Genomic DNA, 16,751 nt, shown 5'->3' on the forward strand with positions numbered 1-16,751 from the left:
CTTGAAGTGAAAAAACAATAAATATCCTAATTTGGATCTTTGATTAGCTTAGGCTAGTGTGTGTGAGTATCATTCAAGTGTGGGAACCTTGGGACATTGGGTGAATAAAATGGTAGTTTTGTATTATTATTGGAAATATTGGAAATTGGGTACATACTCATGTATTGATCAAATGTAAAACCTTATGCATTGATGCTCTTGTATATAGAAAGAAAAAAAATGAGAAAAAAAAGAAAAAAAAGAGAAAAATAATATAGAAAAGAAAAAGAAAAAAAAATAGAAAAAGAAAAAAAAAAGAAGAAAAAGAAAGTAATAAAAAGGGGACAAAATGCCCCAAAGCAAGGTCCAATAAAACTCAATGCATATGTGTTGTGAAATGAAAAGGGATACATGAGTATGTGAAAAAGTGAAAAAATGGGTAGTTAGGTTAGCTTTGAAATTGTATAGGATGTCATAGGTTAGGTGGGAAGTTTAAGCTTATCAAAGATCCAAATTTTAAGCTCACTTGACCAAATATGCATCCTACCCTGACCCTAGCCCCATTACAACCTATGAAAAGACCTCATGATATATGTATGCATGCATGAAATATTTGTTGATTGTTAGAAGAAAAACAAATCTTAGAAAGCATGATTAGGAGAGAATTGACAGAATCGACCCTAAACACTTGAGCGAATAGAGTGCAAACACTACTGGTGAGGGTTTGATGCTCAATTACATGTTTCCACCTACAATCATCACTTTTCATGCAAGTTTATAAAAATATTTAATAGCTCAATTCAATTGTGGATTAGACTTGCTAGTCCTTAGCCCTTGTGCATATATGCTTCTTGGGAAATGATTTATTTTGACCAAGCAATTGCATTCATGTAGATAGTTGCATATAGGTAGATTGCATTTAGTTAGTTCCATTGAATAAATGCCATACCCTTTGCTTCATTCTTGGTTTAAGCATGAGGACATTCTTGGTTTAAGTGTGGGGAGGTTGATAAACCCCGTTTTGACGGTTTATCTTGTATTGACTTTAAGAGGTTTTATCACCTTTTACCCACATTTATCCATTGAATTAGCATAGTTTTGTGATTGTCTCCTTATTTGTGCTTAGATGTGAAAACATGCTTTTTAGGACTTAAAATAGCTAAATTCAATTCACCTTTGATTCCACTAGATGCCTTGATGTGTTTGTTAGTGATTTCAGATTGAAAAGGCTAGGAATGGATCAAAGGAGTGAAGAGGGAAAGCATGCAAAGTGGAGAAATCATGAAAAGTCAAAGAAGTTGAACTCGCTCATGGACGCGCACGCGCACCTAGGGCTTGCGCGCACCTAGGGCTTGCGCGCACCTGCGAATTACCCCATGGACGCGTACGCGTGCTGTGCGCGTACGCGTCGGTGCTGGTTTATGATTTTTTATGAAAACATGGCCAACGAATTCTGAAGGGTTGTGGGGCCCAATTTCAACCAACTTTGGCGCCAAAAATGCTATTTAAAGCCAAGGATTGAAGAGCAAAGGGATTCCAATTCATTACACACACATTAGGATTAGTTTAGAAGTAGTTTCTAGAGAGAGAAGCTCTCACTTCTCTCTAGAATTAGGATTAGGATTAGGATTAGTTCTTAGATCTAGGTTTTAATCTTTGCTTTCTTCTACTTCTACCTTTCAATTCTTTGTTGCTACATTCATCTTCTTCTACTCTTTTGTTGTAATTTCCTTTATATTATTCTTATATTTTGTTGTAGATCTAGTATTGTTCCTTCTACATTCTTCCAATTCAATAAGAGGTAATTCATAATAAATGTGTTCTTCTCTACTTTTCTATTGTTGATCTCTTGCCTTTGTAGTTAGATCTCTCTTTTATTCTTGCAATTTATGTTGTTTACTTTTATTGCCTTTTATGTGTTTGTTGAAATGCTTCTTCTAGATATAGTATAGATTTTGTTCCTCTTGGCCTAGGTAGAGTAATTAGTGACTCTTGAGTTATCTAATTCCTTTGTTGATTAATAATTGGAGAGATTGCTAATTGGTTTGGAGTGCACTAAAGCTAGTCTTTCCTTGGGAGTTGACTAGGACTTGTGGCTCAAGTCAATTCATCCACTTGACTTTCCTTTATTTAGTAAGGGTTAACCAAGTGGTAGCAATGAACAATTCTCATCACAATTGAGAAGGGTAACTAGGATAGGACTTCTAATTCTCATACCTTGCCAAGAGCCTTTTATAGTTGTTAGTTTATTTTCATTGCCATTTACTTTCATGCCTCTTATCAAAACCCCAAAACAACTCAAACCAATAACAAGACACTTTATTGTAATTCCTAGGGAGAACGACCCGATGTTTGAATACTTCGGTTTATAAAATTAGGGGTTTGTTACTTGTGACAAACAATCTTTTGTATGAAAGGATTATTGTTGGTTTAGAAACTATACTTTCAACGAGAATTCATTTGTGAAATTCTATACCATCAAAAAATTCAATCATCAGTTACACATAACCTCCCAAATGAAACTCCATTCCACCATGTCATATGCTTTACACATGTCTAGTTTCAGAGCTAATTCATAATCATTGTATATCTTATTATTCAAAAAAATACATAAATTCATGAGCAATTAAAACATTATCACTAATCAACCGTCCTTTAGTAAAAGCACTATGTGTGTCACTTATGAGTCTATTAATCACAAAATGAAGCATGTGCACCATCATCTTTAATAAGACTTTATAAAAACATTACTCAAACTTATAAGTCGAATCTGTTTCATGGATTTTGCATTAGAAACTTTTGGAATAAGGAAAATATGAGTGTATTAAATGATTTCAGAATTTTATCTCCCAAGAAAAAATTTTTGGCCCCCTGAAAAATATCTCCTTTAATTGTTTCCAGAAAAATTGAAAGGATTTAACAGTGAATCCATCTTCACCCGAAACCGAAAAGGCATTGATAGAAAAAACAGTAACTTTCACTTCTTTTTTGTAATTTGTCTGATTAATGCATGGTTGGTGGCGGTGTTGATTTTTATTGCAATACCCTCAATTTTTGTTGCTGGATCTCTTGGGTTACTAGATGCAAAGAGCTCTTTAAAATACCGTTAGGTTGTTGATGTAATGTGGTGCACGAAATTGTGATCAATACTTTTCACAAATCAAATAATCCCCGGTAATGAATCCAAAAAAACTTGGTGTTCAATACCATGGCATAAACACAACTTCACACAACTAACCAGCAAGTGTACTGGGTCGTCCAAGTAATAAACCTTACGCGAGTAAGGGTCGATCCCACAGAGATTGTTGGTATGAAGCAAGCTATGGTCACCTTGTAAATCTTAGTCAGGCAAACTCAATTGGGTATGGTGATAAACGCATAAAACATAAAGGTAAAGATAGAGATACTTATGTAATTTATTGGTAGGAATTTCAGATAAGCGTATGAAGATGCCTTCCCTTCCGTCTCTCTGCTTTCCTATTGTCTTCATCCAATCCTTCTTACTCCTTTCCATGGCAAGCTTAAGCAAGGGTTTCACCGTTGTCAATGGCTACCTCCCATCCTCTCAGTGGAAATGTTCAACGCACCCTGTCACGGCACGGCTATCCATCTGTCGGTTCTCGATCAGGCCGGAATAGAATCCAGTGATTCTTTTGCGTCTGTCACTAACGCCCCGCCCTCAGGAGTTTGAAGCACGTCACAGTCATTCAATCATTGAATCCTACTCAGAATACCACAGACAAGGTTAAACCTTCCGGATTCTCTTGAATGCCGCCATCAGTTCTAGCCTATACCACGAAGACTCTGATCTCACGGAATGGCTGGCTCGTTTGTCAGGCGAGCACTCGGTTGTCAGGCGATCAACCATGCATCGTGTATCAGGAATCCAAGAGATATTCACCCAATCGAAGGTAGAACGGAGGTGGTTGTCAGTCACACGTTCATAGGTGAGAATGATGATGAGTGTCACGGATCATCACATTCATCAAGTTGAAGAACAAGTGATATCTTAGAACAAGAACAAGCGGAATTGAATAGAAGAACAATAGTAATTGCATTAATACTCGAGGTACAGCAGAGCTCCACACCTTAATCTATGGTGTGTAGAAACTCCACCGTTGAAAATACATAAGAACAAGGTCTAGGCATGGCCGTGAGGCCAGCCCCCAAACGTGATCTAAGAACTAGATGTCCAAAGATGATCAAAGGATCTAAAAATCCAAAGATGATCAAAATACAATAGTAAAAGGTCCTACTTATAGAGAACTAGTAGCCTAGGGTTTACAGAGATGAGTAAATGACATAAAAATCCACTTCCGGGCCCACTTGGTGTGTGCTTGGGCTGAGCATTGAAGCATTTTCGTGTAGAGACTCTTCTTGGAGTTAAACGCCAGCTTTGGTGCCAGTTTGGGCGTTTAACTTCCATTCTTGTGCCAGTTCCGGCGTTTAACGCTGGAATTCCTGAGGGTGACTTTGAACGCCGGTTTGGGCCATCAAATCTTGGGCAAAGTATGGACTATCATATATTGCTGGAAAGCCCAGGATGTCTACTTTCCAACGCCATTGAGAGCGCGCCAATTGGGCTTCTGTAGCTCCAGAAAATCAACTTCGAGTGCAGGGAGGTCAGAATCCAACATCATCTGCAGTCCTTTTCAGTCTCTGAATCAGATTTTTGCTCAGGTCCCTCAATTTCAGCCAGAAAATACCTGAAATCACAGAAAAACACACAAACTCATAGTAAAGTCCAGAAAAGTGAATTTTAACTAAAAACTAATAAAAATATACTAAAAACTAACTAGATCATACTAAAAACATACTAAAAACAATGCCAAAAAGCGTACAAATTATCCGCTCATCATAATGCCTTTAATGCTGGTGGCTACATTCCCTTCTACATCTTCTAACTCTTGCCCCTTATTTCTTCTACTTCTAGTTTGAAATTTGGAGTGAAAAAATTTTGTATTGCGATCTCCCCATTTCAGCCTCTAGACTTGAGATTTTTCCTTCTAATATCTTTCTTCTAGTTCAAGTGCATCTTCTAATTCAGTCTCCCATACCCTGATAGTTGCTCCATTTGCTTGAATGCCCTTAATTGTCTCCCCTACTATTCTTTCTCTAATTTCTTGAATTTTCTTTTAGGAATTAGAAGACGAATTCCGTTGCCACTCCACTATGTAGTGTCTAGTTGTCTTGAGCTTCCTAGCCAATCTAAACATAGTGAACTCCTAATGCCTAGCGCCCAAGTATGCTTAATTAATTCCACCACCTCTCAATCGGAATCTCCTATTCATTCTCATCATCTCCCTATCCGAATCAATAAGGAGTGGTTTATGATCCGAACCCATTTCATCTAGGTGCATAACATAGCCATTTAAAAATTATGTCCTCCATCACATTGACACTAGCACTCTATTTGGAAATTCAACCGTTCTTTGATAAAATTACCACTAAATTGCTTATTCGACCATGTGAACTTATTACCTTCGTAACCCAAGTCCACTACCCCTCCTGTATTAATAAGTTATTAAAATTTCTTATAGGCGATGATGATTTAGGTCTGCCACCTTTCTTCTCATGATGAGTTTTAATAGCATTAAAGTCTCCCATAATTATAATCTGTTATACTCCATCATTCTCAATTAGTTGTAGAAACTTTGAGTATTGTTCCTCCCTAATTATTTCATTCATGTGCAAATAGACTGCCAAAACCTCCCATCTCAAGTTACTTTGATGAATCTCTAGTTCAAAATGAATTAGAAAATTTTTCCAGTTTAAAACTTGAATACTTACTCCCTCCTGTAATGCTAATAGTAAACTTTTAGACTGACCAATAAGATCCACTGTGTAGACTGATTTAAATCATATTCTCCTTAGAACTCCCTCCATATTCAAGGTGCTATTTTTACTTTTGCACAAGAATAGCACTTCAGGGGAATGAGATTTATTAATTCCTAGTATGTTGTGAACTGTGAGGGATTTTTCTAAACTCTGACAGTTTCACGACAGCATCTTCTACCTCCTTGGATGCCCAATTTTGGGTGACACCCTCTCTCATTGTAACTGTCTTACCATCCTCCAAACACTACTTCTTAGTTGTTGAATTTTCTTCCACCTCTATAGTAATTCTTTTAGCACCCATCACAACTTCTTTTTCTTTAAAACTCTCCTTATTCCCTTACACAGCCCAATTGTAAAGGAACTAAATGATTTATTATAATAAGACTGATTTGTTTCTTCCCCTTTTTCTTTCTTTATTTCCTCCAAAACTCTTCTAGATTCAAATTTTGCTTTCCCCGAATAGCTTAGTAGCAGTGCCTTATTCACACTTTGGACTTCCTCTTCTTTTGTCCTAACTTGCGAGCTCCTATCATTTACTAAGAGATTAGCAAAACCTCGTACGAGACATACCAAAATTGGTTTTTTGTATCTAGGATCTCATGTGTCATGCTAGAATTATGATTTGGTTTGTTATTCTCTTTGTCTTCTTCAACTCTCCGACCAAATTGATCCGCTTTGAGCCACAATTCCCGTCTTTCCTCTTCTATTTTTCCTGCTATCGAATTCTCCAAATAACCATTGCAAGCTCTAATTTCACTTCCAGAATCTAGTTATTATAGCCTGAAATCTTCATAATTCTACGCAAAAATTTGCTAACGTCAAGCTGCACCAGTACCTTAATAATATGATTTTTCTTTCCCCTCATCACAAACAAGTTCGTATCCATAAATTGCCTAACGATCCTCCAATTCTTCTGCCGAGTCCTTTACTTTTATATTTTTCCCATAAACTCCATAGCTGGATCCATATCGGAACACAAGAGAATTCTTTCTCAACAATCGAACTATTCTCTCTCCAACATTTGAGATGCAGTATATAGTTCTAAAATAATCATGATCCTCTTTTTTTCACCCTAAGCATATCCATTTCGCTGCTGAAAAAGAATTGGGATAAATTTTTTCATGGTCCATCACCCGAAAGCCTTCTGGTTGTCTCTATATTTCATAGAGAGCTGCCTCTAACGTTTCAGCACTAAATTTTTGATCCGCCAATATAACTCCTATTGCACTTCTCAATATTCTCCTGAATGTCCTTATCCTCAAATCTCAATATCTCATTCTCTTCTTCTTTAATTGCACGTGTGTCACGCTCCTAAGAGGAAGCAGATACTGCCATTGTTGAACCAAAGTCACTCACAAGAATAAAAAAAACTCACAATTAGGACTTCTCCTAATCCTAGCAGAGCAGAGCAAGACGGCAACCCTAGAAACAGATCACTTATGGTCATGATATTTATTTGTTCCCATTGTATTATTAAATTTGATTTTGTTATATTAAATTATTATGAAATTTATTTTATTGACATATTATATATTGCGCCCACTATCAAATTTTTTTAGAATTGTAATCGCAGTTATCACTACAAGAAAGTTGCTGGAAATCGTCAAATTTACTGGAAGATTTATTTTAAAAAAATCGGACGTTAACCTATTTGTTATTGGATTTAGAGGCGGATTAAATCTAGCAATATAAATCTTGTCGGTAATTATTTACCATAGATTTTTTTGTCCATTGCTAATTACCAGCAAATATAAACTTGTAAGCTTATTACTATCAGATTTATCCCTTCGTTTGCATTATCGGTACAAACTGCTTTATATGAAGGCTTTGACTTGTTTATGAGAGGGGTGAAGTTTTCAACATCTTCGAGTAAATAATGAAAAGTACTTACAAAAATTTCTGATGTTTAAGTTAGCAAAAATTTTAAAAAATTGAAAAATACCTAAATGTAATAAAGTATTTATAGAAGTAGGTGTTGACTTGATCTTGTCACATGTAATGGTGGCAGTTTCTCTTTCAATATCTGGGAAATTACTCCATGTTTGGAGTAGTGGAAAGCTGCCTATAATAGTAATTTGACAAGGTTTTTTTTACCATGCAAGCCGGATAAAAAACGAGTCAGACCAACTATGCTCATCTAAAGTCGGGTCGAATAGCCCATGTGGATAGCGAGCACAATCTGTGCAAATCTGTTGGACTTTTTTAAATTCTTATGTTGTGTGTATTTGGACCATGAGTTTAACTTCGGGCCAACAACAACAAAAATATGTTGAACCGAAAAGAATATTATACAGTGACGAGTTGCTTCATATTAGAGGAAAAGAGGACAAATAAAAAATAGTTAGAAATGGGGGATAGGAAAAGTGAGAGAGAGCATACAAGATTCCACATCAGATGAAAGGGAAAGGCACCTATCAATTATCCGAAGCTAAAAGAAAACGCAAAGAAATCCAACGGTGGAGGAACGTCCATGCGCGGAAACACGGAGCCGCGCATGCCCAAGTCTTTGGAATCTCATCCTCTCCTCTTCTTCCCAATTCCCACACACACACCCCACTCACCCTCTTTAACTCAACCCTGGTTAATTCCCAACCTTACTCACTCACTCACTCACTCACTCTTGCGCCTCAAGTTTATTTATACCCCAATTGCACCCTCGCCTCAATTTCCATTCCCCACCTCCTCCATTCTACGTCACGCCTCTTCTTCTTCTTATTCTTCCTCTAGCTAGTATTAGTAATTGTGGTTCATGTGAGGGGCAATTGCGTAACTAGGTGTTATCTTAACACAAAGCTGTAAGTAAGGTTAACTAAAAAGTGACTAGTGATAAGAGAGGCATGAGTTGCAACGGGTGCCGAGTCCTTAGGAAGGGTTGCAGCGAGTCATGCATCTTAAGGCCATGCCTTCAGTGGATCGAAACCGCCGAGGCCCAAGGCCACGCCACCGTCTTCGTGGCCAAATTCTTTGGTCGCGCCGGCCTCATGTCCTTCATTTCCAATGTCCCTGAGCCCCAAAGACCTGGTAATTCTCATTTCCATTTTTTGTAAAAAAAATTAAAAAAAATATAAACTAATTTTTTTAACCTTCTTTTTTTTTAACATGTTTTTAATTGTTGATAACTTGATATTCTGTGCAGCTCTTTTTCAGTCTTTACTTTTCGAAGCATGTGGACGAACGGTTAACCCGGTTAACGGTGCCGTTGGACTACTGTGGACTGGAAACTGGCACGTGTGCCAGGCCGCCGTTGAAACGGTGCTTCGAGGAGGCTCCCTCAGGCCTATGCCGGAGCTACTCGGTCTCGACGCGCCTGTTCCTGTCGCTGTTGACGCCGGCTCCGAGGGGGAAGTCACGTGCGCTGACGCGCGGAAGCTCCGAGATCCGAACCCGAGTCCGAACATAAGGTTCACGAGCTCCCGATCTGGTAAAGATAGTTCCGGCGGGAAACGGAAGCGATCGGAGGAGTTGATGATGACGACGGCGGACCTTAACCTTCGGCTGACGCCGAGTGCCGTGCATAGCGGTTGCCGGCAGGAAATTCGGCGGCCGGGAACGCCGTCGATGAATTCGGAGGAATCGGTGACGACGATGGCGTGCTTGGAGAGCGGACTCGGAGATAACTACGCTCACGGCGGAGACCGGAAAGTCCTCAACCTTTTCATCTGAGGGCTCTCTCTGTCTTTCTCGCTTTCGCTCTCTCTGAGATTCGCGTTTTTCTGAATCCAGTTAAAGGGTCACGCACTAGCTCGTAGTTGTAATATTTTTCTATATTAATCTTCTCTCTCTTTTCGTTAATTTTGATCGCTTTATTTTGAAAAGAGGGTGTTCCCGGAGTTGTAATCCGGTGAGATTTTGTAAGATTCAGGCATCGGATTTCTCTATCGTTCTTGTAGGGTGGGAGAGAAAGAGGAGGGTTCGTCGGTGATAAGTTTTGCTCTAGCAACTCTGTTCATACTTCATATGATGGTGTGACATAAATATATTAAATAATTATAATTATAATTATGTACACTTGTTCCCTTCTTTAATTATGTTTTTAATTGCTTTTTATCTTTTAATATTCAATAAGATTGGAGGATAAAAAAATAGAACGGTGAAATATTTTAATAGTACCCAATAATTTGATTTTTTTATTAAGAAGTTAGTCATCAATCACACTCAAAAATTATATAAAAAGTGCTGGTTAAAGAATTGCGTAGTAATTAAAAGTTTTTCATAAAAAATGAGTAACTAAAGTTGCGATTTTCCCTTTACTACTATTTGGCAGAAGTATTGTGATTATCTACTTGATTGGTGAATGAACAGAACTAGGAAGGTTGTTGGTGTCAGCTGGGGAATAGGTCATATAACCTCAATTAATGTGATTTTTATACCACATTAATCATAAGAAGTAATTCTAATTTGTTAGAAAAGATATAGCTGAACAATTATTTCAAGTTCTATTTGGATATTAATTTGGGACACAAATAGAAAAACAAACACAGGCAGAATGGCAGATACATAAAAAAAAAAGATAAAATAAAATAAATAGTGCTTAATTTTTTTTAATCTTTTTTTAGCTATTATTGTGTCTTTTATTTTAGAGTGAACAAAAGAATTTATGTATATATCTCTGAAATAAAATATTTTTCTATCATTGTAATATCTTTTTTTTCCCCTAACATCTCTGTTTTTTTTTTTTCTTGGAGAAAGATATCAAATGGAGTGTTAGGTTTCCTATGCACGCCCGCAACATAAGAGATTAGAGAAAGAAAGTGAACGGATCCATTTAGCTTGAGGCGTGTGTTCGTTGTCTGAGTCTTGACTCAATCCGATTGTGGGGTTATGTTACCTGCTCTGAAACGTAGTCAATATTAAACTGCTCTCCTAGTTGTCAACAAAAATTGCTGTACGGTACTTTGTTATTACCAATTTACCATTGATATTTAATTCTAAGTAGTCAAATTACATTAGAAGTTTAAAACTACCAATTTGCAGTTGATTAATTAAATAATCTCATCTCCATTTGAATCTTTAACATGGCCACGAGAACCCCGTCACTCATGTCACACAAAAGGTATTTAACTGACAAGATTATATAGAATATTGCTATTTTAATTTGGTTAAAATAACGAGATAATTGAAATATGAGGTACTAATAAGACAATTTTGTTAGATTTTGCTGGAATTATATCAATAATTAGAATACTTAATAAAAGAAAATTATATATGTACCTCTCTAGTTTATGATTATTATGTAAATTAAGTGGTTAGAATATAATGTTTAAGTAAACGTTTGACGGTTTGATATTTGAAAACACATATCATATCTAATCTTTTAGAAGTGTCCCATGATGAATTCGTTAGTCATAAAAAAATAAATACAAATTTATATCTTTTCCTTATAATATATTTATATAGTGATAAGATTTAAACTATAAAAAACTTAAAATACAAGTGGTCTTATACTATTGTTCATATTTTTGTCTAACATTATAGTCCAGGCCTAAGTAAGTCAAGAAAATCCAATCCAAATGATTGACTTCACTACTTACGCGACCTCTCCAAAAGAGGTCGGGCGCAACATAAGCTCCTCCTCTAAAGAGGTCGGGCTCGACATGAGGTGGCAAATAACACTTATTCAAATAAGTAACTGCCCCTAAGAGGTCGGGCGCAACATAAGCTCCTCCTCTAAAGAGGTCGGGCTCGACATGAGGTGGCAAATAACACTTATTCAAATAAGTAACTGCCCCTAAAATCTCTCATCTACTTTCAGAAGTAATATCCCAGCAATCCTAAGATAAATTGACGGTTATCCACCTTCAAAAGTAAGACTATTCTAACGGTGGTTATTGGATCACCACTGTAAATACACTGATACACTCAGGTAAAACTAAGTTCTAATATTCTAAAAACCTGCTTACCCTTTACTAACTTAGGTATCGGAGTGTCTTTGTAGGGTGGATTGGACAACTTCCAATCCTAGGTACCCTAATGGATTGGATAACCCCCAATCCTAAGTACACAATACACACTCCCTATTCTTCAAAACGTACAACTCAGACGACGGCTCCCAAACACTAACAAGTTGGAGTCTACCTTCCTCTAATATTTGGCCAATCCTTCGAACCCAATCTACCTATCTCAATTACTTATGTAACAACTATTATTTTATTTAATCATATACACTAATCATTAGGTCCATAACGACATTCAGACACTAAATCACTTCACAGGCTTATAGAAATTCTAGGTTTAAACATTTAACTTATTTTTACAAAAAACAAAGACAACAATAAATAAAAATTTATCACAGAAAATTCTAATATTATCCTACTTAGACAATACTGATTCTGTTTTATTTAATTAAAAAATATTTTAAAAATAACTTTCGAATTAAATAACTATGACCATAAATTACAAACTTAAAAATAATTCACTATAAAACAGAGGCGAATTTTAAGCTAGAAAGCATCTAGTTCCCTACAACTACATAACCAATAGTTTTGCAATAATAATAATCAACTAAGTGTAGTACATACACAATATAGCATTATAATGACATAATTATTCATAGTGATCTCTAAATGCTATTGTATATTCATTAATTCTCATTGTGTTGTCAAAAGATACAATCAATTTTTCATAAGGAAATTACATGTTTCTCATGAAATACTAGTGTTTTTTCAAGAAAATACACATATCAAAAAATATAAATAATATCGTAACCAAAAATAAGCATGCATATCATGATATCAATCCATCGACCAACTTACACAAATCCAATATAATTTGATGAACTTAACAACTCCCACTAATAATCTAAGACTTTAAAAAACTTTTTAAAATCTATAGCAATATGTTTCACGAATGTAATAGACCTAAGTCCTCACGTCAAAGAGGCAACAAACACTTGTTAGTGCTAATATATTAATGAAAAATTTTAGTTGTACATTACCAGTACAATAATAATGTAATGAGAGCCCACTTTCTCTGTGCAATAAAATTGTTAATTGCATAAAGAGAATAAGTATAAAAAATATAATTAAATGAACATAATGCAATTTTTTTTTAATGAAAGATTATGCTGAAGATCACAAAATAGAAAGCATATTTATATTTGTTACGTGGGTAACCTGAAATTAATAGACTGGATTTGTAAGGTTAGTCTAAATGTTAGGAAGAGGTAATCTCTTACTTAGTTTGCGTCAGAAAGCCACCATTCAACTTGTGTGTGTGAAGGAATGGGATGTGGTACCTGCAAAGACACTCTGATGCTTAAGTCAGCAAAAGGTTTAGCAGGTTTAGAGAGTATTGAAACTTAAATACCTGAGAGGTGTCAGTGTATTTATAGTGGTGAACCAATAACTATCGTTGGAGTAGTTTCACCTTTTAAGGTGGATAACCGTCCCTTTATCTTAGAGAGGTTGAGATATTGCTCTAGGAAGTGGGTTGAGAAGTTTTAGGAGCAGTTACTTATTTGAATAAGTGTTATCTACCAACTATCCTTCGAGCCAGACTTCTTTGGAGTAAAGCTTGTGTTGAATCCGACCTCTTTTAAGGAGGTCGGTTGGTAGTGAAGGCCAATATTTGAATTGGACATTTTTAGTTTATTTGGACCTAAACCCTAGTGTTGGGTCGGTGTATGAACAATACTATAGCTCCCACTAATTATAACAATTAATAATATTTTTCAAAGAAAAAATCTGAGTCAAAACTCAAGCACAATTTTATGAATTGGCCTATAAATCCATCATATAAAATAATTATTAGCATATATTAAATTTTCATTTTTTAATCAAATATTCAAAGTATAATATATAAAATAAACTCGTTTGTAGATAAAGAATATAATATACACGATAGTATCAAAAAATTCAACACCGGTGGTTAAACATAATTTAAAAATTTTAATGTTATCATTCACATAACTTATTGATCTAAATAACAATATCAATAAAAAATATACCGACTTGTTCTTTAGACTATTTTTAAATTTCATGTTTTTTATCAAACATATCATAAAGATCTTCCAATAAATCATTCCACTTAAGTGGTAAAAATTAATTTGTACATAAACATGTACGTATCTTGCAAATCAAAAGGATTAATGATTACAATTCAATTAACAAATAATAATCATAACTTATTTCATTAGTTCAATAATTTTTTAATTATTTAATAAGACAACTAATTCATCAAATTAATTGTTAATTCAAGCTCCTTCAAGTTTCATAAAGAAAACAAATAGTTTTGTTCATTATATACTATTATCATTTAAATCATTCATGAAGTACACGTAACAAAATTATGACTATTACAACTCTTTCACTTGACTATTACACAATCACATTTTATAATAGTCTAATTTTGTTCATCATGTATTATTATAATTTAAATCATTCATAAAGTACACATATCAAAATTATGACTATTACAACTCTTTTACTTGGCTATTTCACAATCACATCTGATAATAGTCATGCCTCTTTTAGAATTAAGAAAAAAAAAGTCATGACTCTTTTAAAAAAAATTCAGTTTATGGTTACTTTTATAAAAAAATTAAAAATTTATTTATTACAAATGAACGTTAAAACCATAAAAAAAGAGTTTACGCCAGCCCTATATCTCACATATAAAGTATTATATCGATTATCAGGAACGAAGTTTAGTTGAGACAAGGAGGATCGTCATGATTTTTCCAAATTTTTGTTAAAAAAATTAGTAATATTTTTTAAAAAAATAAAAAATAGTTCAATTGGTTCAAACACTTTACTATGGCTTAAAATATTAAAATTTAATCTTCATCTCTTACTTTTATTACACAATAGTTTTTAATTTTAAACATTCAAAATATGTTGGATTTAGACTAAACTAAGTGTATTCGCATTTTGCAGTTCTCTATTCAATAAGCAACACTCCCTCTACTATTGAGTTCAAATATAAAAAATTAGATATTTTTTATTTAGGTGATTTAATATTATTTTATATTTTACTGTTTATTTAATTTAATTTTTTTATATGATAAAAAATATTAAAATATTCAACAAGTATCGATATTATTGTATTTGTATAAATTGAAAAAAATTTCAATAAATATTATAAATTTTAATATTTGTCCTTCTAACTTCTTTTTTTACATATTTTATCGAATATATATTTAAATTTTTATATAAAATAATTACAAAAAATCAAAGAATTGGTGCATTTTTTAAAAAGAAGGCTAATATTCAAGAAGAAAAATATATAACTTTTACAATATCAATACCTATAAATAATCTTTTATTTTAATAAATCATGAAAAAAATAAGATACAATCTTCAAAAGTTCAAAAAGTTGCACCGATGAATTTGACCTTAATTCTTTAGAACGAGACTTTGAAAACCGACTTTAAATTTGGTAATATCATTCAAATCACAGAGATAAAATTAAGCGAGTTTATCTTAAATAAAATCTATATAAAAAATATTTTAACAATTATTTTCTATCTAACCCTCCAAATTTTATTTTAATCTCCGAGAATGATCATTATAAAACAGAATTTAAAAATGTGCGATATCATTTAGCAAAACCCCGCAAGCATATGCCCAACCGTCTTGTTCCATGGTAATAATCACAAGATTTTTAAATTATTTTGAAATAACAAGGAGAAAATAATCAATTGCATACACCTCTCTCTTCTAAGAGCCTTTAACATTTATAAGATAGAACTTTGAATCTTTCCTTTATAATATGTTTATATAGTGATTAGGTCTTAATAAAGAGAAAATTCTAAAATGAATGAAAATGCAATTTAAATTTAAATTCTATTTGTTATTATATGTTTTTTTTATTATTAAGCTATTTTATTTATTGTTATTTTATACGTTAATTATTAATTATATAATAAAAATGTACAATAATTTTTTAGATATTATTTTAATTTTATACTTATTTATTTTTAAATTAATTATATTTTTTATTATTCATAAAATTTAATTATTCTGTTAGTCTTTATAGTTTCACAAAATTTTCAATTAGGTTTTTATACTTTTTTTCTTTTAATTGGGTCTCTACACTATTTTTTTTTTAATTAGGTCCCTCTTAACCGTAATTGGTTTAATTGTATAGGGATCCAATTAAAAAAAAATTGGTGCAGAGACCCAAATAAAAGAAAAAAAAAGTATAGGAACCTAATTAAAAATAAAATTTATTGCAAGGACTCAATTAAAAAGAAAAAAAGTATAGGGACTTAATTGAAAATTTCATAAAATTATAGGGATCAACAGAATAATTAAACCTATTCATAATTATTAATATAAATTTTATTAAATATGTATAAATAAAAAATATTAAATATTTTTATTAATTATAATATAATTATTTTTTATGATTATATAATATTTATTAATATTATTCTTCAATAAATATATATAGTATATAACAATATAATAAATATAAACTAATTAATTAGTTATTAAAAAAAATAGTTACTTTAATATAAAAATAAAATTAAAAAAATTTATTATAGAAAATATTAGAATTTTATATATTTATTTAATAATATTCAAATTATAATTTGTTGATTGTAATTTGTTAAAACTTGATTATTTTTAAAATATTAGTGAAGACATATATTTTAAATTTTTTATTATTTTATATTTTTTATTTATATAAAACTATTTTATTGGTCCAATCAGTAACTCAATGATTAAACCAATAAATTAATAAATCAGCAGTCTAATATATTTGATTACCGATTCGATTCTGACTATAATCTAAATCCAAATTAAAAAAAAAATCAAAGTGAATTATTAAAAAACTTCAATGGCTTACAGGAATTCCAAACTAAAACGATCAACTCGATCGTTTTCACAAAAAAACAAAAGCCAAAAATCAATAAAAATTTACCACAAAAAATTCTAACAAATTATGTGTTTTTTTATTTGTAATCTGTCATGAAAAAAAGAAAGAAAAGG

General features: G+C 32.9%; 1 protein-coding gene across 1 annotated transcript; it reads left to right on the plus strand.

Annotated features, from left to right (window-relative positions):
* The first annotated feature begins 8,090 nt into the window (after window positions 1-8,090).
* On the plus strand, window positions 8,091-9,819 carry LOC112800507 (LOB domain-containing protein 37). Its single transcript, XM_025842824.3, has 2 exons — window positions 8,091-8,838; window positions 8,954-9,819. The coding sequence occupies exons 1-2, from the start codon at window positions 8,655-8,657 to the stop codon at window positions 9,478-9,480; spliced, it is 711 nt and encodes a 236-aa protein (XP_025698609.1). The 5' UTR covers window positions 8,091-8,654; the 3' UTR covers window positions 9,481-9,819.
* Window positions 9,820-16,751: the final 6,932 nt, after the last annotated feature.

This window comes from Arachis hypogaea, chromosome 5 (genome assembly GCF_003086295.3).
Source record: "Arachis hypogaea cultivar Tifrunner chromosome 5, arahy.Tifrunner.gnm2.J5K5, whole genome shotgun sequence".
NCBI lineage: Eukaryota > Viridiplantae > Streptophyta > Magnoliopsida > Fabales > Fabaceae > Arachis > Arachis hypogaea.

Excerpts from the sequence above, each read along its gene's own strand:
- LOC112800507 (XM_025842824.3), top strand. The coding sequence starts at position 8,655 with ATGAGTTGCAACGGGTGCCGAGTCCTTAGGAAGGGTTGCAGCGAGTCA. Across the intron at positions 8,839-8,953 it reads CCCTGAGCCCCAAAGACCTG|CTCTTTTTCAGTCTTTACTT; the intron begins GTAATTCTCATT and ends TATTCTGTGCAG.